Source organism: Pararge aegeria, chromosome 4, assembly GCF_905163445.1.
Source record: "Pararge aegeria chromosome 4, ilParAegt1.1, whole genome shotgun sequence".
Classification (NCBI taxonomy): Eukaryota; Metazoa; Arthropoda; class Insecta; order Lepidoptera; family Nymphalidae; genus Pararge; species Pararge aegeria.
Window position 1 is genome coordinate 4,888,066 of NC_053183.1, and position 21,867 is coordinate 4,909,932.

Consider the following 21,867-nt stretch of genomic DNA (forward strand, 5'->3'; position numbering starts at 1 on the left):
TCAGATTGGGCACGTTTGGACTCCTGGCTAGATTATGAAATACTATTATTACATGTTTAAATCTTTTTATTAGTAAATTAAATATAGCCTATGTTACTTTTGGATTACTAATGGTGAAAGAATAATTAAAATCGGTTCAGTACTTTCGAAGTAAGTTAGTATGAACACATGTTATATTCAATCAATTTAATTTCCTTCAATAATTTGTTTTTTTTTGTTACAGTTGGCCGTACCTGAAAATAGGGTGCTGTCATTTGGAATGACCCTTCCAGGAACTGGAGTGACAGATGGACAGGTACAGTAACGGACAACTTACTTAACATACTTGATCTATCTGTTTTGGCATATAACCTCATCGGTCGTTAGATCTAGCAAGTTTTTTTGGCTAAACCAAGAATAATTATAACTTCTCTTGATACTTGACATTTATTTATTATGTTATTTCATTAAGGTACGATTTGCTTTATTTTTTTCTACACAACAATTTCCGGTTCCCGGCGTAAATACCCGGATCGGGATTTCGGGAGTTTATAATTTGTGAATTTTCTTTGGTGTTGTCTCGTTGAAGGCTTCGGTCGTGGCTAGTTTTTACCGTACTGACAGAAGTGCCGCTAAGCGGTTCAGCGTTTCATTCCGCTGTATTAAACCGGTATAAGTTTATCTGCCATATTCCTAACAGCACAGGACCGTGAATTTTAAGAAGTCCGTACAAAAGACATATGTCGAGCAGACGTCAATTGGTTAATATGATGATCCGTAACAGGTTCACCTGCCAATATCTCAGACTGCATCATCACTCGGTAGCTGAGATTTATGTCAAAGATCACCTTGTAGTAGAATAAAAATAAAATCCATTCCAGGCGGTGCTAGTGGAAGCTCTGATCACGTTCGTGCTAGTGTTAGTGGTGCAGGGCGTATGTGACGCACGCCGCAACGACCTCAAAGGATCTGCGCCACTTGCGATTGGCCTCAGCATCACCGCCTGCCACGCTGCTTGCGTAAGTATTTATGGTTTCATCTAGACTTCACAGCTTTTGGTTGTTGGTTTAACAGTGTTCTCCATAATTTTCTCAACGGCGTGTGAAGTCCACCAATCCGCAGTTGGCCAGCGTGGTAGAATAAGCCACAACAAACAGAAAAACCAAAATTTGTATAAGTAAGTATTTTAGCATAAAAACTGCATGCCTTTGAGTTCTCCATAATTTTCTCAATGGCGTGTGAAGTCCACCAATCCGCAGTTGGCCAGCGTGGTAGAATAAGCCACAACAAACAGAAAAACCAAAATTTGTATAAGTAAGTATTTTAGCATAAGAACTGCAAGCCTGAGAGTTCTCCGTAATTTTTTCAACGGCGTGTGACGTCCACCAATCCGCAGTTGGCCAGCGTGGTAGAATAAGCCACAACAAACAGAAAAACTAAAAGTTGTGTAAGTAAGTATTTTAGCATAAGAACTGCAAGCCTGAGAGTTCTCCGTAATTTTTTCAACGGCGTGTGACGTCCACCAATCCGCAGTTGGCCAGCGTGGTAGAATAAGCCACAACAAACAGAAAAACTAAAAGTTGTGTAAGTAAGTATTTTAGCATAAAAACTGCAAGCCTGAGAGTTCTCCATAATTTTCTCAACGGCGTGTGAAGTCCACCAATCCGCAGTTGGCCAGCGTGGTAGAATAAGCCACAACAAACAGAAAAACCAAAATTTGTATAAGTAAGTATTTTAGCATAAAAACTGCATGCCTGAGAGTTCTCCATAATTTTCTCAATGGCGTGTGAAGTCCACCAATCCGCAGTTGGCCAGCGTGGTAGAATAAGCCACAACAAACAGAAAAACCAAAATTTGTATAAGTAAGTATTTTAGCATAAAAACCCATAATTGTTCTCCATAATTTGGAGTGGACTTCACACGCCGTTGAGAAAATTATTAAGAACTCTCAGGCATGCAGTTTTTATGCTGAAATACTTACTTATACAACTTTTAGTTTTTGTGTTTGTAACTAAAATATTTTATTTATTATTTTTATTGACCAACTTAAGAGTAAAACAATTTACGACCACTAGGTCACTCACCTCATCTCAAACCACACAGAGTTTATGTGACAAGGTATAGAATAATGATTAAAGATATTCATTTTAAAAACAATTTTTATTTTTTATTTAAGTTTCAATCACACTATAAAATAGTAAACTAATTTTTCTATCTTGCGGAGTTGACTGTTTCCAAGCAACATTTGGTTATACATTGTTACCTCGCTCGACTCTTGTTTTACTACTTGTTTTTACTTATGCGTTAGTAAGTCCAGAATTACCGTCGGAATCATTTTAAAGAAGCGTACTTACATAAAACCCCACAAAGGACTTTTGCACCTTTCGCAGACGTTATGCAAATCTAATTTATGTCCATTTAGAAAAGTCATGATAGAGTTGCGGTAGTATCTTCTTTTATAGTATTCTTAAATGCAGTGCGTTATTACTGTTTGTTCCATATGATATAATCCTTATATTATGTGTTGTTAATAACAGATACCTTTCACCGGCTCAAGCATGAACCCCGCGCGATCTTTCGGCCCCGCTCTCGTCATGGGAGTATGGACTTCGCATTGGGTATGTATCAACTCACCTGTCATATTTAAACTAATCTAACTACTTAAAGTTGCACCTTCCACGCGTTTCTTTAAAGTTACGTAATCGGTTGATCACTAAACACAGAAGTATTAATATACAGAGTCCTCAATCAGCCATTACTGCATGCAGTGCATTGTGTCCAAAACAGAGAAGACGTCCCGAGCAAGTCTAACTTCACACCCGCGGAATGTTGCTAGCTCACAAACTTTCCCAGTTTTCCTCATTTTATGGTAAACGTTTAGAACATCAAAGGTCAAATAATTACTGTCAATTTCTAAATAAATGAAGTAACTGACCGCCTGTTCGAGAAACACTACTAAAGTAGTGAGGTTGTTGAGTGGATTCTGTGGCTAAACAGATTTTTTTGCATGTCTTATAATTTAAATACAAAATTTTTGTTACTTACTAGTACAAAAAAAAACATTTTAAAAGAGTTTTGTTTCTAATATAAATATATGATAAAAAGAAAATAATATAAAGGTATTATACCTCGGAGCGTCTTACCGTTTTCCGTGACGGCATACAGGTTGATTTTAGACACCAATAGATGTTTCACATAAATATTAAAAGCCAAAATAAAAAAGAAAATCTGTTTTTGTCTGTTTTTCTAAAACTACACTAAAATGTAATGAAAATATTGTGTTTCACTAGTATAAAAAAGGAAAAAAAAATTGACCGTAATATTTTATTGTGCCAAATTATTTCTTAACTTGCTGATACCCGCGACTTCGTTTGGGTGGATTAAGGTTTTTTATTCCCACGGGAACTTTCTTATTTCCCGGGATAATAAATATGTTCTTTTCCTTGTAAAAGGCTACATGGCACATGCATGCCAAATTTTAATCAAATCCGTTCAGTTCTTTTTGCGTGATTTAGTAACAAACATCCAATAATTATCGTATGTACTTACCATGGTGACAATGATTAATGGGGCAGGCTACCTGTAATATAAATATACCTATTACGCTCGGGCAATAAAAATAATAAGATTGTAATATTACGGTATTACAATCTTATTATTTTTACGTAACTGACGTGTGATCTAGGAAAGTAATTAATCACAAAGTCATATGAGAGGCGAATGGGAAGCAATAAAACGTATAAGTCCAGTTAACCTAATCTTTAACCTGCTGCCATCACTTTCACTGCGTCACGTGTCGGCGAGCAGATTATGTTATAGAGATACGTTATAGTACACAAGTCGTGCTGTATTATTTTTTATGAACTGTTATATAATATGTATAATTTTATTATTATATAAGGTACCTACAATTTGCCATTAGATAGTCGGTAGGTAGTAGTTTCATTGTGAGATTACTATTTGCAAAGTATAACTTTGTTGACTTCCCTGACGCAGAGGTGAATGTAGTCCGGTAATTAAAATGGTCTGGTCGGTTTTGGCGATGGCTTCTTTCCACCCGATAAAAACCGACTCGACTGAATGAATGAATGCATGAATGAATGAATGAATGAATGCATGAATGACGAAACAAATGAATGAATGAATGCATGAATTAATAAATGCATGAATGAATGAATACACTTTTATTGCACACGACAAAAATGTATAAAAAAATAATAGTATAACAAAACGACGTATATAATTTGGCGGCCTTATCGCTTCATAGCGACTTCTTCCAGGCAACCGATGGCGAAGTAAAACGTTAAATAGTTAGGTGGTGAATATATACATATACCCATTAAATAATTTTTTCATTATTAAATAAATATAGCTCAACATTACCTAGACTGTGAGATGGTGATAACTTCAAAAAACCTGGCTAAGTTTGTCGTGGGCTCTTCTTAGACCAGGACGCGTTTCGAACCCTCCTAGCTTTAGTTTTAAGTTAACGAATGCAGTTATCACCATCACTTACATTAGTGCAACATGTTAAATGTAGGAACGCGTCATAAGTGCCTGTAATAAGAAGTCTACATGAATAAAACATTTTTTTTTAATTCGAATTTGAATTTATATATAAAAGTAAATAATTAATATATATATCAAAGACGTATCGCCAACCGATTAAGCTTTCCATTTAGGGATAGGTATATCTGTCATATCTTATATGGTAGCCCGCTAAAGTCTTAGGCTATATCATCACTTGTGATTGCAGCTGAAGGCTAATGTAGAGGGGGAAAAAAATGAAGCCCTTTCTCTATCCAATACAATCAGTAATAAACATATTATATTCAGCTGCCAGTCATAAGAACCTGTATATGTGATGCGTATGAACCTGATGTAATAAACCTGTATCAAGTAAGAGTGCCCATGCAATTGGAGCTAGACCGTGACAGTGAGAATTGGTGCGCGGCCAGGAAATTTCCACAAAATAAATATTGTACAACTTGTTAAATAACAATGTACGTTAGTTTATCCCATTACGTTTAGTTTGTCCGCAAATAACTCGGAAGGTCAAATTCGTTAGCGTCGATTTAGGTATGATACGAATTTTTTGTACGTGAGAAGACAAATAATATATACTTTATTTATTTATTTATTTAGCAACGCATCCCGTGAAGACATTACAGTTGCCCAATTCGTCTCTCCGGGGCTATTAAAAGCATGTAACTACAAGTAATAATTACATAAAATTTAATTTAATTTAATTTAATGTTTTATATTTATGTTTACATAAAAAGAAGCTAAACAATAATAATAACAATAACCAATAATAACCAGAAAAAAAAACAAAACATTCGAACATATAATTAATATCTTAGATTACTCTCTAATAACATTTTTTTTTTACTTATATGTACTTATAATAATAAACATATAACTCAAAATTAAAATATATTTACAAACGTGGCTCGTGTAATAACATGAAGCGATTACTTAGATATGTAGGAACGTAACATAAATTAATAATCAACCATCCTCATATAAAAAACAAAAATGGCGGATGACATCGAGTTGAGGCGTCTCCAGGCATCCCTAAGTTTAATTTATCCACAATTAATAACTCTAAGAGTTTCTCCTCTGCAACTCGAACCTCGACTTTAGGTTAGGTTTAGACTGTAGTGTTTATTGGACGAGGACTTAGTCTGTACTAACCCGAGACCGTGGATAAGACTCACGTCCCAATGACTTCGGGAATCGGGCACCAACACGCCTTCCTCGACTTAAACGAAACGGTGCGAAATTTTATTAAAAAAGAAAAAAGTTACCAAAAAAACAGACTTTGAAAATATATGTTTTACCAACCAAAAAGTAAATAATGTTAGGTATAAATCAAAATTGAATATTATGTGCTACGACTTGCTTTCAATCACTAAAAGACATGCAACTAAGTGCCTTTAACTTCGATAGAAAATGTGGGTGTACCCCGATATGCTGAACACATGCCTAACCCTTTCTAGTACATACGTCTAGCATTATAGCATAGATGTGCGATTGCGTATAGAATGCATATTTATGTACGGTTAGTTTTCTCTAATTTTTTTAGGAGTTCTGCCCTCGGTCTGTGAAAATAATCATCAGATCTACATGAAATTTACCTAAAGAGATCATTTCGAAATAAGCCGCTCTCGAACAGGGAAAGAATTTTGCGAATCCCTCCCGAAATATGACGCTGTTATGGCCAAACAAAAACATCGTATTTCAATTTGATAAACTCTTACTTTTCGAAGAAAAATTTCAACGTTGCATACTGAAATCGAATACGGTCATCATAAGAGCTGTCTTTAGATCTATTTTGACGACCTCCGTGACGCAGCGGTGAGCGCTGTGTATTCAAATGAGAGGTCCGGGTTCGATCCCTGATAGAGGAAATTTGGGAATTTATAATTACTGAATTTACTCTGGTCTGGTCTGGCGGAAGGCTTCTGCCGTTGCTAGTTACCACCCTACCGAGAAAAACTTGCCGCTGAGCGATTAAGCGTTCCGGTACGATGTCGCGTAGAAACCGATTAGGGTTATGCGTTTAATACAACTGTTATACCCCTAACAGGTCAGCCTGTTACCATCTTAGACTGTATCATCACTTGCCAGCAGGTGAAATTGCAGTCAAGGGCTAACTTGTAGTGGAATAAAAAACTAAAAAAATTAAGAAAGCTTGATGACTGTATGATTTGACGGCCGATTGACGCTGTAAGTAGCGATCCTTCTTTCTGAGTCAAGACCGTGGGTTCGATGTCCACAACTGGATAATGTTTGTGTGATGAACATGATTATTTTTTAGCGGCTGTGTGTTTATTTGTTTATTATAAGTATTTATGTATATTATTCATAAAAATATTCATCAGTTTTCTTAGTACACATAACACAAGCTTCGCTTACTTTGGGGCTAGATGGCGATGTGTGTATTGTTATTATTATTTATCTTTTTAGGTATACTGGGTTGGTCCGATCGCGGGCGGCGTCATCGCAGGGCTGGTCTACAGGTTCATTCTGCGCATCGGCAAGACGGGCGACAGTGGTTCATACGATCTATAAATAATCCATCGACTACCACGCATATACACACCATGTGCCTTATTTATACTGTTTCTCGTGTAACGCGATATTAATGTGTATTTGCATTACTAAAGGTATATAGTTTCTGCGCAGTAGAGAGTGTTTGAGCAGCCAGGTATATAACAAGGAAGAATCCTTTTCCCATTACGATTTATTGCTTATATACAATGAAACTAAGCGCTAGTTCAGACACGGCGACAGCCGAGCGATTGTAGAATCGCATGGAATTTTCGCATGATTATAGAATCGCGCGGATCTTATTTATATGAGTTATAAGTAACCGTTCAGACACAACCGCGCGGTTAATCAAGCCAGACAATAGAATCGCGCTGCTCCCGCGCATTACTATGCAGTCCTTACTTCACGTTCAGTTGCGTTGCGGATACCGCGTAGTTAGCACGTCACAGCTCGTCAGTTCGCCATGGATCATTTCGACACTAAACTTTTTAATTATGAAATTGAGAAGAAACCTGGAATATGAGATCTTCAGTGTGAAGATTACTCAAGTTTTTTTAAGGAGCAACTACAGGAAACACACACACTTCTTCGTCGACCTCCATTTTTAAACTGACGTTCACCCGAAAGGAAAATCGCATAATAACCGCCGGTGTCTGAATAGCATCACAATTTTGCGGGTTCAAACCGCGCGATTAGTAAACGCGCGGTTCCCGCATGTGTGAACTAGCGCTAAGAGATATTTTATTATTAAATTTTAATGTGGATGCCATAATAAGTTAAGTAGGGTTCCATAGTAAAAAACTTTTTTAACAGCCATAAAATATTGTACTCATCATCGCTGATTTAATGGTCAGAGTCGGAGTGCTCGTTATACATGAAATAATTACCAACCCTAAAGCTTCTTTATTACTCGATGTTGCAGAAGTATCTTTTAATTTTTATTTACCCTGGTCAAACACTCTGTACTATTGCACCTATATATGAAACCTATTGTGCTTATGCAATGTTAGATAGTAGAAAAAAGCACTAACCTTGTGACTATCATATAGCCGCTATTATGGTCGCTATTGGTAGATTTATTTTACTCTCGCTCCAATTAGGTTCTTTATAGGTATGTTTTAGGTGACCAAGACATCTTTGAGGATTTATCGAATGAAGTCAAAAATAACTATTAATCTTTTAACAGAAAATCAAATTTACCTATCTAGGAGGAGCACCATTTTTCACGGTTTATAATCTGTATAATGCACATATTTTAAGCACTGAGATATATAAATTGGGTACTTTAATATCTACACGAGTTACAGTCTCATTATAAGCTCATTGATATAAACTTATTTTATGCGCTGTTATATATAATCATAGTTACATTTTATATAATAAGGTTTATTAATGGGCTTGTTATGTTACTTTTTTTAAACATTTAATAAAGTATTTTAAACTGTTTTTAAATTCCAAAGTCGATGTATAACATCGAGTGTCAAAATTAATGCAGGTGCAAAAGTTTTAATGAGGACAAACTGTAGATAAGACGCAAAGTTTTTATAGTAGCGAAATAAATTTTTGATGTAAAATTTGTCAAAAAATTCAATAACTGTCAAAATTTACGTCACAAAATAATTTTCGAAAAGCCCGATTGGATCGTTAAAAAAAGAAAAAACGCAGTGATCCAAAGTATTTTATAACGCCTAAAAGCGCTTCTATAATTTGTTCTTATCACGACGTTAGATGATTATAAGTTAAATGCCGAAACCATTTGCCTTTTTGGAAAATATTCTTGAAAAGTTTCTTACGGAAAGCCGAACTGAAAGAGTCGCCCGGAATGTTTAAAAATAGCGAGAATACTGAATACTTTTTCCAGATTTTGGTTCGATCTCAAGAAAGTCTTTTCACGATTTCACAAAACACTACAAATAAGTTTATTTAAATTTTAACATGACATTTGCCCAAATAAATAATGATTATTAGCTTGGATGAATCTTAAACTGAGGCTACACAATACAAGAAACGATATGCGATCCATACATCGCGCATACTAAATCATACCACGCTGATTTGTATGGATTGCCTGTCACGATATACCTTAGTCTCGAACCTACATCGCTGCCTGATTTTTATCTCAATTTACCTACTCTTAGTAACATCTAACGTCTTTATGCCTCATTAATTTACTTCGAGCAAATACCCGGACGATTGTTTGTGAGATAAGTTATATTATTTAGTTATTTAAGATAGGGTTTACAAAAGTATTAAGTCTATTTATGCTATGTGAATAAAATAAGTATATGGATAAGTTAAGAAAGAGTTCATTATTACGAATACCAGGTTTGACGTGAGCTGGATTTTGTTTGTATGTAAAACATAACACTCACGATGTTTAATGCGAAAATAAATAATACAAAGATACTGATTTTTTTTTGGTTCCTTCCTCCTTCGTTGTAGCATGATGAGAGTGACGCCTGCTTATAACAAAGCTCAGGCCAGCTTGTTTTCACTTTACTAACAGGTACCAGCAGTGGCGTGCACAGGGTTTTTGACCAGGGTATGCACAAAGAAGGAAAATGGCATAAAATGGAAAAATCCTTCCCTTTTATGAGTAATACAAATTTTTTAGGGTATGCATACATGTGCATGTATGAAGTGCACGCCACTGGGTACCAGCTGATAGCAGCAGCACCAATTAAATAGTCAATCGCGCTGGGTAAGCAACGTTGATTGAAGTCAAGCTTTTTTATAAATTTAAAATGCATGTAAAAATTTTCGGAACCGACAGGATTTGAACCTGCGACTCTTGGGCAATCGCGGCCTGAGCGCTTTAACCAATTAAGCTACGGCTCATCTACAATCGATGCCGAAATTAGTATATGCCTTTCACATCAGTCTTCTGACATCGTATGTCGCTATGACATTGCCCGAGAGTTGCAGGTTCAAATCCTGTCGGTTCCGAAAATTTTTATATGCATTTTAAATTTATAAAATTTATAATTCCTCCAAGTGTAGGTAAAACACTAATAAAAATATGAAGTCAAGCTCTTTCAACTTATTTAAATAAGTAACATTAAGCCTTGAATTCTGCCCTTTGCAAAGGAGTTCAGTCTTCTAGATGACTACTTAGATGACAGTTTTTCCAATAAGAAAGGTTTAGCAATTAAATTATTACATAATATGATAGAGTTATGCGATACAATTGTCGAAATCTCCAACCCCTCCTCCTCCAACCACCAACGAAACCAATTTTTTTGCAGAGATAAAAAATGGCCTAAATGTATAAACACCCGGAGTATCAGCTATAAGTAAACCGAATTGTATTAAAAATCCGTTCCGTAGTGTTCACACGAAGGGACAGAAAGACGGACAAAAATTAAATTAAAATCTTTTTGGTTCCTATGGATATATATGTCGGAGATTCAAATTAAAGTTGTTATTATTAGTTGTCTTGACGGTCGATTGGCGCAGTTTGCAGCGACCCTGCTTTCTGAGCCCAAGGCCGTGGGTTCGATTCCCGCTACTGGAAAATATTTGTGTGATGAGCATGAATAAACTTTCATGCTCATCACACAAACATTCAGTGTCTGGGTGTTTATATGTATATTCTAAGTATTTATGTATATTATTCATAGAAATATTAATCAGTTGTCTTAGTACCCATAACACAAGCTACGCTGTCTTTGGGGCTAGATGGCGATGTGTGTATTGTCGTAGTATATTTAGTATATAGTATATATTATTAACAGCGCCGTCTAGTTATCCATTGGCAAATCAGGTTTTGTAGTATTGGTTAATTGAATCACTCAATTATCAATTATTATAACCTAGATGGAGTTGGTGTAGCGAGGGCGATCAGTTGTCATAATCGAGAGTGGGGTTGGTACCTGCCAGGCAGTTGAGTTGTAGGCTCCGTATGTAGGCCGGTAGTCACACCGCCGCCGCACCAAATTTGTCGTTCGCTATACAGTTCTATTCTATAGCGTGCCTAATTTTCTATCAAGTGTTAAGAGTGATATCTGTGTTAGTTATTGTGAAATACCCAGTGTAAATATAGTGTGCAATAAACCTTTAAATCAGTTTCCCGTGTTTTATCTGCCCGAGTACCTGCAACCATTTCATCAGATCATGATAAAGAACATGCCCAATACATTGAGACACGCATCGGCCTCCGACGTCAGAAGTGCGGATCATCTCGGGTTACATATAAGAGTGATGATTTATTCAGTGGTTTACTGGACTTAGAATATCAAAAGATGATGCCGTTAATAGAGGCAATAAGGACTACCCTCCACTCAGATTATATCGCTGCTGATATTCAAGCCTGAACATAAAGATAAATATCGACCTGCATGGTGCTAAACTGTTTTTCTAGCGAGATTCGACACTAATGATCTGGTAATCTGGCGTTTATTATCGATATTACTTCGCGGAGCAAGTTACGACAAAAAAAAAAGGAGCTTCATTTTGAAACAATACCCTCCCCCCCCTCGTCTTCAGAGAAAAAACGACTTAAATCTCCGTAGGAAGATTTCCGCTGCCATTGTTGCCGAAACGTGGGTTACAAAACAAACATTATGAAAAGTAAGCTTAATTTGCTATACTCCGCGAAAAGCAGGAGTCTGTATGGTGTAATTCGCCAAATGTGCATTTGGATTATTTTTCACTAAACAATTATTCATTGCAAAGTCAACATCTTCTGAGGTTGCTCCGGTTTCGGAGCGAAACGTGTGGAGTATAAGAATTAAAGAAATTATAAATTACACCATACAGATTCTCTTGTTTTACGTTGAGTATAGCAAATTGAGCTTAATTTTCATAACATATCACGAATTCCGCAAAAAGGAAATATCAGGAAAATATCAAAACAAAGAAGTATCATTTAACTCTGACAAGACTTTCCAATTAGTTAGAGCAATCATTTGTTTTCGGTGTGGAAAGGGACACCACATATCGAATCAGTGTTCATTATAAATAAGGTTCCTGTAATATAGACGACGCATATATTGCCTAGATCCAGTTCAACAGTTATCAGACAATATCTCATCACGACGCGTCACAATCTATGAGACATTGCGCAACAGTCGTGACTGCATCGTTCTAATCACGCGCGACGTATCGGCTGCGCAACTACTTCTCCGAACCTATTAAAAATGTGTCGCTTATGTCAAGGTCTTGTCTTGTGTCTTGCGGTCTTTGTCTATTGGTTAGCATGTAGAGTAGGTTCAAATTTTATCCTTCCTATAACCGGATTGATCGTTTCTATCTTATTCCTGTAAAGAAGCGGAAGGAACTAGTTCCAATTTTGAGTGCCCAATGAAATACAATGGAGGTTCTAATTGAAAGGTCTTAAATCAACGCAGCGATTTTAAAGCGATGAGTAAAATGTAATTAAATAAAACAATTACTAGAAGCGAATATCATTTATTGAAGCAACACCAAGCGGGATACATTTAAAAGCGCCATAAATTTGTAACATGTCAAGTGGATTATACGTATTAAATACGAAGTGAATAACTACTAAAAACGTTTATAATTAAACATCTTACATTACCGACTTCATCATATGACCCGTCCGGTTATAAGTATTTTTATTTGTGTCTCGCTCGCACTCTTAAGCGTAGCGGAAAAGCAAGAGAGTAAACTGGCATTTATTATAAGACGACTAACATGATAACGACGATATTATAAGATCATAAAACTACAAACTATGGGTTCATTTTGATAATTTCTATGGGTTTCACAAATAATTTTTTTTTGTAATTTAATCGACGCCATTTAACAGGCTATGCACCCGTTGTAGCTGAGGCAGTAGGGCGCGAAGGGCCTTTCTCAAGGTAACTGCTCGATAACGTTCTGCAAGAAGGCGTCCGGTTCCGGGATGTCTTCGAGGAAGCCGGCGGCGTCACAGAATTCCGCAAAGGATGCGCACGGGAGCAGTTCGTCGTACAGAGTAACGACAATACGCTCGGCGGCTTTAGCGTTCGCCTCGTCGTTGTAGCGGATGTACCCTGCAAGCTTGATCGGCCATTGCTGCTCTGTGGTCGGTGTCGGCATCACGTTCTGTGGCAAGAATATTTTATTTAAACACCTTTATTGCGTTACACATACTATACTACCACCACATACTATGGTAAAATATTTAAGAAAAATGTGATCATATAACTAAAAGTGATCTTCCATATTACCTAAACGAAAATATTTACATGGGAGACGGGATATCGCAATAAAAACAAATATCTGACTTTATGTAATTTGATAAATAAATAAACTTGGAAGGTTATACGAAATAAAATAAACAAGAGAGTTTTATTCATATCAAGGATTCAATTTAATTTTGCAGGTCCTTAGAAGTATTGTACTAAATCTTAATGTTAATACTTAACCAATTATTATTTTAAAATTTAATTTTTCGTATATTAATATTTTAATGTTAGAAGGATAAATAAAATGTTATTTTTTTAGGTCCCATTTCAAGTTAAATTTTTTAGCAGTCTCGATAACAATTTATGATTATATATAGTTAGAGACTAACACAAAGAAGTAAATCTAAGATTCCGTTTGATTATACAAATGGATGTAAATAAATTAAGAATTTCTGGAACTGACCTTGAACATGACAGTGTACAACTGGTGTATGAGGGCCACGAACAACGCGTACGGCTTGTAGTCAGCCCACGGACGAATCGCGCGGTGCTCCGCCGGCAACGCACGTATCGGGGGGCCCACCGGTGCTACTGCTCGCACGTGGCCGATGATGAGAAGTCGCACCAGCATGTCTAAACGCACAGTGCGCCATCTGTTTTATAGAAACAATAATCAGTATCATATATGTACAGATTATATTTCTCCGCCCACCGTGGAATACGTCCGCACTCTTGCGCGGCGCATGTTTGCTCGTGCAGATAGTGGGAACATGCACTCACCTCCACGAACTCGGGAGCTTCTGCAATCACCTTCACCAACGCGGCAAAACCGCAGGTGCGGTTGGAGACTATGGGTCGACGATTCAAGCATCACCGGGATCGAAAATGCCATGGCGACAAACCTTTCGTTCTCAGCCCTTATGGTCTCAGATTTCATTGATGACCTTTAGGCCCCTAGCCAAGATTACAGGCCTTAGCCTAGATTAGATAGGCTTAAAGAACAATACTATGGTTTAGCTTTGTTCTACGCGCTAATCACCCGGTAAGGAGGTTGTCTCGATGCCTGTACTCCCGCTTGATGACCACTAATCTGACAAAGCTGGCATGTTAAGGAGCAATGAAGAGGACATATCGATAACAAAACTTTAAAATCAAGCTCCACTGGTAGACCAGCCTTTCAGCGAACAATTGAAATTATTAGCCTGAAACTTACATGTACATGTTCGAAAACTTCGAAATTTCTAAATTTATTTGATTTCGAGCAGGTCCATTTTTAATAACTTTTTAAACGACAAGACGGTCTGTTTATAGTGCCTCTACCGCTAGTTTAGTTCATGGAATACTCGCCTGGTGTGTGGACATAGAAGCAGCATTAGCGTGAGGAAGTAGAGGGGTCCTTCGGCGTCGTGTGCAGACTCCATTACACGCGGCGCTCCCCAAGCCAGGCTGGCCTCCAGCGCGGTCATTTCTCGAGCGGCCACGCGGGTCCTGTGCATAGAGACAACATGATGTTAGAACGTTTTTGTACAAAAATTAACCATGTATTGGTATGAAATAGTTCATCATCAATAGCAACCCATTACCGGCCTAATACAATGCACATGACTTCTTCCAGAATATGGAGAACAGGCAATGCTCTCAGAATGAATGTTGTTGGTCAATGTTTATGTTTAGGCTGTAGTCCACCGTGCTGGTAAAGTACAGATTGGTAGAATTGACACGTGTTTGAGGACATTATGAAGAACGCTCACGCATGCAGATTTCCTCGATTACCGTTAAAGCATATGCGCAATAAGTACATAATATGTCAACTCAGCCGAAAGCGTGCAGTATGGAAAATGCGGTAAGAGCTTGCGTCGTCTGTGGTACACTGGCTCAGTTTTGCTTTCGCACCGCTGATGTCAAAGTTGACTCAATATAACGTACTCAATCCTACCGAGTATCGGACTTATTTCTTTTTTGAGTCCTTTAAACCCTGGTGGTTCATAGGGCCGAGACTACTTTTTCCATCCAGTCCTATCCCGAGACTTTAGCGTGGTCCAAGATAAATTGGAAGCCTTAATTTTCGTTTCCAGACACCGCTACCGTGCAGCTTTTAGCCTTCTACGGTTTCGTTTCCCTCCCTCCCCCAAGGCTGTCATTGGAATGCTTCTTGGACACCGAATGTTCCACCTATTAATTGTTGGACTTACGTGTTAATAACATATAAAGCCATGTGAGCGAGCGCTGGCACTAGTTGCATGTTGGACAGTGGGCCGCCGCCGCCGGTGTCGTCGTGGAAGGTGCGCTCGCGTGCGAACCTCATCAACAGCAGCTTCAAGTCATGAACCGTACACGAGTGGCCGATGTCGCGGTGACCCGTGCACTCCTGTAAGAACGGTTATGATTATATCTCCAGTCTATAAACGTCTCGTACGAGAGAGGGTTTATAGAGCATACATATAAGCGGGACCGGCTTTGCTCAATTTTCGTTGTCTGATGCAAGTAAATAAACGTGATCGCCGAGGAACTGGGATATTTTCTCTCTACATCAGACCTACCTGCAAATAGGTAGTGTGTCGCGCGAGACATGAAGCGAAAGCAGATTCCGGTACATGCGGTCCCCACAACGGTAGAAGTCCGTTGCATCGAGTCGACGCGTTTTGGAGGGCTGCACTCTCCCATTCGTCTCTGCAAATTTCAATCATGACAATATTTTTAAAATTTTAATATTAGTATATAATATAATAATAAAAAGTTAAGTGTAAAAAGACACTTAAGCACTAAAAAAATAAATAAAAATATATTACGACGATATGTGTAGTGTGCATCGCCATCTAGCCCCAAAGTAAGCTTAGCTTGTGTTATGGGTTTTATGAATAATGACAAATACTTATAATATAAAGATAAAACACCCAGACACTGTAAAACACTTATGTTCACACCATTTTCCAGTTGTGAAAATCGAACCCACAGCCTTGGACTCGGAAAGCAAGGTCGCTGCCCACTGCGCCAGTCGGCTATCGATAGTCGATAACTTCCAGCCCAGAATAACTAACGGTTCCTACAAAACTTTTACAAAACCGAAGCAGATGTGAACCTAGTTGTGGGCAACAGATATTAGCTAAAAAAAGTGAGGCTTACCTTGCCCTAGCGAGTCTTACGGCGGCCATGTGACACTCGACGTGCACTATATTGTAGTGCGACACGGTCGTGTAGCCAAGTGTCTTGCGTGCACGCACTTCGTACTCCTCCACCGGGCACCGTTTCGTGAACGTGTAAATGCCAAGAACCTAGAACAGAAAAAAAAACCAGTACAGTACGAGTCACGACAGCTGAAAATGTTATACGTGGAATACATATGTTTCTGAGATACTTTTCCATAATGTTAACAATGCTTAACATTTATGAAGAAAACCTCTTTTCATTTTATTTATTGTCATGCATTTGTTGTTATTCTATTTAATATATAATAAGTATGATAACCCCTTCTCTTTGTGGGAGGAGACCCATTCCCTGTAGTGGGTAGGTAATGGGTTGATGAAGTACGATAATTTAATAAAAATTAAATTGTTTAATATTAATTTACTCTGAGATAGTGTTAACAAACAAAAAATTACCCGGCTAAGTTTTTTGTGGGGTCTTTTTAGACCATGGCTGGTTTGGAACCTTCGTAGCTTTAGGTTTAAGTTTGCGAAGGAAGTTATCACCATCTCCTCGGTATGTAAACATATACATATGTGTAAACGCTTCATAAGTGCCTGTGATAGGCCTACCTACATGAATAAAGAAATTTTGAATTTGAATTTGAATTTAAGTAAAAACTAGTTTAGCTATATTGTAAGGTACCTTTGTGGGCTGGTATTTGTATCCCTCGCGACAGATGCAGCAAACCGCGCCGGCCTCCTCAGCCAGGTCGGCGACCTGTTGCGTGAGCGAGCACTGTGCTGTTACCTGACCGCGCTCGTTGCTGCGCATACCCAGCGCGCCAAGTTGTCGCTCACGCACAGCCATCGCCAAGCGTTTCTTTTCCTATAGGCAAGAATAAAATGAAATCATGCAATGACAATATGATAAACTAGTCGCTGCTGGCACGCCCAGCCAATAGATGTTTTATAAACATATACTGACATGCCTTGGCAGTAAAAATATCGCTCCGCATGCCGTCATGGCATGACACTCTTTTATGCCATCATGGCATCGCTCTCGAATCCCTTGTGAGTGTGCGCGCGTTTTTCTATTTATTATACATAATATTTTGATTTTATTAACGAAACCTCTTTTTTACTATATTACTCTGTCTCAAATAATAATTATTTGTGTTAACTTAAATGTTTTAAATCTGCCGTGACAGCCAGTATAAGTAAATACACCGAGTTATAATAAGTAACATTTTCATAAAACTCATCTTATTGCTATTTTAAATTGAAAGATGATGTCATCTACGTTGACGAACGAGACCGTTTTGAACATTGTAGAACTTTACAAAAAACGGCAACTTCTAAATACATCTTCATATTAAAAGTCCATACAAGAGTAAAATATCATCAACCAATGTTAAGATGCTTAGAATAATGGACGACCAAAGTGTGAAAGATAAATAAATAACATACAAACAAGTAAATAACAAACAAGTAAGATCTAAACACTCTACATCTAAAACGTATGTGTGGTGAGTTTGAATTAATTTACTTTTTTTTATTACTAAATTCCGACATATGTACTTTAAAAAGGAATATAAATTTTGTAACAAAGAAAATAATACTTAATATATAGGATAGTAATATGGGAATAAATAGTTCCATTCATTTTTATGCTATTTTTGTACTGCGGATATATACGTACGACGTATTTTTGGCAGATGTACGCTCACCTGTCTAGTGAATTCCCGCACTTGTTGCACTTTCGCGGCACATTGCGGCTGAGATCGTAAAGCCTCCAGTAAATTTTCAGCCAATGAGCCGACATGCTCGCCCGACGAAACTTGCTCCAAACGATGCACGATGGGTATCGCTTTCTCACATACCAACATCTACAAATACATAAAAATCATCAGAACCCTTATCAACCTATTAACGCCCACTACAGGGCACGTTCGTGTTAGAATGAGAAGGGTGTAGACCGTAGTCGAACACGCTGGCTGAATGTGGATTGCTAGACTTAGAGGACGCACCTGATTGAAACACCAGAGATTGAACTCGGTCCCCCGGACGCCGCCGCCCTAACCGATAGGCTATCGCCGTTCAACAACGTAAACTTATGCCGTTATTATCATATTCAAAGTAATGTTTCCTTTTTTGTGGACATTTTTACAGCAAAGTAAATTACAGTGAACAAGATACATTTGTGGGAAATTTCCGAAAATTTATATTAGTGTAATTTAAAATAAATCGAAAGTAATTAAAAATGTAGTGGACGGTAGATGGCGACTCCGAATGAAGAAGATATTTTTGTCGATAACTTAGAAATTTCAGGACGAAGTGTATTTTCAAGTAAATGATGCGATGTATACCTGTGTAGGCTCGTGTTCGGCAGCGAGACCAGTAAGGAAACGCAGTATGTACTTGAGCGCAGGCCGGCTTATGAACTCCTTGAGCTCGTCCGAATCCGTACACACTAACGTTGGCTTGACACAAGGCGCGTGTTTCTGTAGTAAATGCAAGAAAACTTTAGTGTTAAAAAATATCAATGTGTTATTCGTAACATAAAATTCTAACTCACATGCCGTACGAGAATTTTTATTGGGTAGACCCCCGAACTGAATGCATTAAACGAGTCGCAGGGAACGCTAAAACTAAGCGGCACAAGACTGTGGAACTCCCTACAAAAGGATTATGTCCAGCAGTGGACGTCAATCGGCTATTTGATGAACCCTGCTTGTCTTCGAGTAAATTACCAAGAGTTCTTAGACGTGCAGGTTTCCTCACATAATTATCCTTCACCACTATAGCAATTGGCTTAAAACGTACGAATCCTGAGAAGTTGTTGCATTTAACTAATAACTAACCCTGAAAGGTTATAGGTGAGTGCCCATGGATAGAACTGAAGAACTGGACTAGAAATGAAGAACTTGACCTGAACGGGGTCCTAAGCTCTAACCACAAGGCCTCTACCGCCTTTTTTCTCCTATGCAACACCTTAGTAGTACATAATTGTGGGGTGTAGTCCTTTGTGGAGTGATGATAAATGATAGAGATTACTAGAGATTGATAAGTGGACTGTGTGGATAATGATTTGTAAATGATATAATGATATTGATAATGAGTACGCGTCGAGTGGCAGCCCGAAGTGCACTGTCCTAGTTATGGCCACGAGGCTCGACGATTGCGTAAACTGCTGACGGTACAGTGTTCGGTATACGCGGCTCTTACAATAATGTTATTTCAATCACAATGGTATTAGTATTCAACCGAATAAATTGAATAATTTATTACTAAACCTCTACTTTATGATCGAAAGTAACTCACTACAATATAATCCAATGCGTCCCGAACAACTCCAAGAGATATCAAATAGTCCTTAAGTGTTCCTCCGATGGAATTCCTCTCAATGTTGGCACAGAGAACGCAGAACAGCTCCATACGGAATTCCTCCTCGGTCCACTGTTCAGAGTCCAATCGATCGAAGTCCAATACCGGCTTGAAATGGTCTACCAGCATTGCCATCTTGAGATCGTTACCGTACACTAGTGCGGCTAACACACGGGTTAGGTGTCCCAGGGCCACTGAGTTGTTCCGAACACCTGTTAAACAGTGATTGATTGAGTGATTATATGACGCACGTTTTAAAATAATGAATAAATCCGCCGCATGGATAAATAAGGCTATACACCTGCTGTCCTATTTTGTTGTATACTTTTGAATTCGTTTCAAATAGTCTGGCATAAACAGACCTGACTGAATAGATTTTTATAAATTTAAAAAGCATATAAAAATTTTAGGAACCGAAAGGATTTGACCTGCTACTCTCTGGCAATCGCGGCCTGAGCGCTTGCTCCAATTAAGCTACGGCTCTCCTACCGTCGATGCCGATTAGTATATGCCTTTCACATCAGTCTTATAGCGACTGTAGCGTCATGTAGTAGGAAACGTTTCAGTTTCGATCTACTTTTAAAAAGGTCCATTTTACAATGAGACAGGTTTGAAACGAGAGATGAAACATTGTTGTTTTATAATTTTTATTAGTATTTTTACCTACACTTGGAGGTATTATCAATTTTTATAAATTTAAAATGCATATAAAATTAAAAATAGATCCACTAATAAAAATTATAAAAATGACCAAACAGATGTTTAAATAATTTCTTAAAAAGCTCACCTAAATTTAATAGCGTGACTCAAAACTACTTATGTATAACATATTAATTTTATTTCATGGTAATCATTGACGCATCAAGCAGATGTCCCGACTGAAAGGTGAAAACTATCGAGTAACTACGCAGGACATGTAAGAAGCACGTACTACAACATCAACCTGTTACTACACCGCCAACCGCGCACAGACCTCACGCGGACAGCAATAATGCTTAGAGCAAAAAAAAAAAGCATGGAAGTACTTCACCGGACGATCTCTATAACTAAAAGCTTTTCTAATCAGATCAGTTTTCTTTAATTGTGTGAGTAAGATATACAAACCTGGACATTCAGTGGAATTAAGAAGCGCTTGTACGTGTTCTGGCCCACCAAAAGTAAGTGAGAACTGCAGGAACGATTCCAAGCTTTCACTTGAAGCAATAGATAGGATGCGTTCCATTATCTGAAACATCCGTAAATTCAAACGATTGGTATTTTCTTAATAAAACAAACCGGAATAGTAAAGCATAAAATATCTTCTCTAAATGGTGAAAATACAAACCTGGACTTTTACCTACAAGTAAAAGAAGGCAGTCACTTAATAAGATAAACAAGAAGGCTAATATCAATAACAGACCAGATGGTGCATGAAACTTGCAAAGTCGCAACCGTCATAACTTACCTCGAGCAGTTGGTATACGAGCGGTGCACGCTGCATTTCTTTCTCGTCTGTTGCGGCCAGACTCAACGCGTGTAACAGCACTGGTAAAGCACGCGCCGAGGGTTGAGTAAGTACACGTACGCAACGGCGCACACGAGCACAAAGCGATAGCAATCGCAGAAGCGTGCCGGCTAGCGCACGTGCGCTACCTACTCGGCCGATCGCTGCCAAGCGTTGCAACATCACTTCTAGACCACCTGCAAAGTATATCGCAGCTTAATCCTAAGCGTTCTATCCTTATTTCAATTAAAATACATTCAACATTATGATTGTATTTCAGTTTCCGCATGATGTTTACCACAAATATTAAGTATTCTTTAAAACATTAGTGCAGTGCGATATTTTCAATTTAATTTTTCATCCAAATTTAATTAATTTTCAATTATTATTCACTTTTCTTGTGGAAGCTGAACTAATATACATACCGCAATCAGCCAGAACGTTGGCCATCCGATATACTTGTTCGTCATCAAGAGTCTCTGCATTTGTCTGGCTGAGAGTCTCCACAAACTCTTCGGTAGCGTCTCCCAGAAGACCACGCATACGATATACTACCCGCATAGCGTCGACGCCCTCACCGGATGTGCACCATACCTGACATATTTCACATTCATTATTTTGCGCAGAGTGAAAAACAACATTTTTATAAAGAACAAATCACATGAGTGATTTGTACGCTTTCTAAATCCTGTTCCTACAGATATTTTCA

At 38.0% G+C, this 21,867-nt stretch overlaps 2 protein-coding genes across 13 annotated transcripts in view; one reads left to right on the forward strand and one right to left on the reverse strand.

Moving 5' to 3' along the window:
- Positions 1–9,441, forward strand: part of LOC120637697 (aquaporin AQPAe.a) — a 127,811-nt gene extending 118,370 nt beyond the window's left edge. For all 3 annotated transcript variants that reach the window (XM_039909650.1, XM_039909652.1, XM_039909651.1), the window contains 4 exons: positions 224–295; positions 861–998; positions 2,517–2,597; positions 6,952–9,441. In XM_039909650.1, the coding sequence (XP_039765584.1) occupies positions 224–295; positions 861–998; positions 2,517–2,597; positions 6,952–7,056 (396 nt within the window). In that variant the 3' untranslated portion in view covers positions 7,057–9,441. The remainder of the gene's footprint in view (positions 1–223; positions 296–860; positions 999–2,516; positions 2,598–6,951) is intronic.
- Positions 9,442–12,428: 2,987 nt separating this feature from the next.
- LOC120637556 (E3 ubiquitin-protein ligase UBR4) overlaps positions 12,429–21,867 on the reverse strand; it is a 78,576-nt gene continuing 69,137 nt past the window's right edge. For all 10 annotated transcript variants that reach the window (XM_039909392.1, XM_039909386.1, XM_039909390.1 and 7 more), the window contains exons 84-96: positions 21,584–21,752; positions 21,120–21,355; positions 20,780–20,900; positions 19,613–19,887; positions 18,658–18,792; positions 18,019–18,177; positions 16,995–17,177; positions 16,290–16,438; positions 15,707–15,836; positions 15,359–15,534; positions 14,514–14,654; positions 13,630–13,819; positions 12,429–13,083 (exon numbers count right to left, since the gene is read on the reverse strand). In XM_039909392.1, the coding sequence (XP_039765326.1) occupies positions 12,853–13,083; positions 13,630–13,819; positions 14,514–14,654; positions 15,359–15,534; positions 15,707–15,836; positions 16,290–16,438; positions 16,995–17,177; positions 18,019–18,177; positions 18,658–18,792; positions 19,613–19,887; positions 20,780–20,900; positions 21,120–21,355; positions 21,584–21,752 (2,295 nt within the window). In that variant the 3' untranslated portion in view covers positions 12,429–12,852. The remainder of the gene's footprint in view (positions 13,084–13,629; positions 13,820–14,513; positions 14,655–15,358; positions 15,535–15,706; positions 15,837–16,289; positions 16,439–16,994; positions 17,178–18,018; positions 18,178–18,657; positions 18,793–19,612; positions 19,888–20,779; positions 20,901–21,119; positions 21,356–21,583; positions 21,753–21,867) is intronic.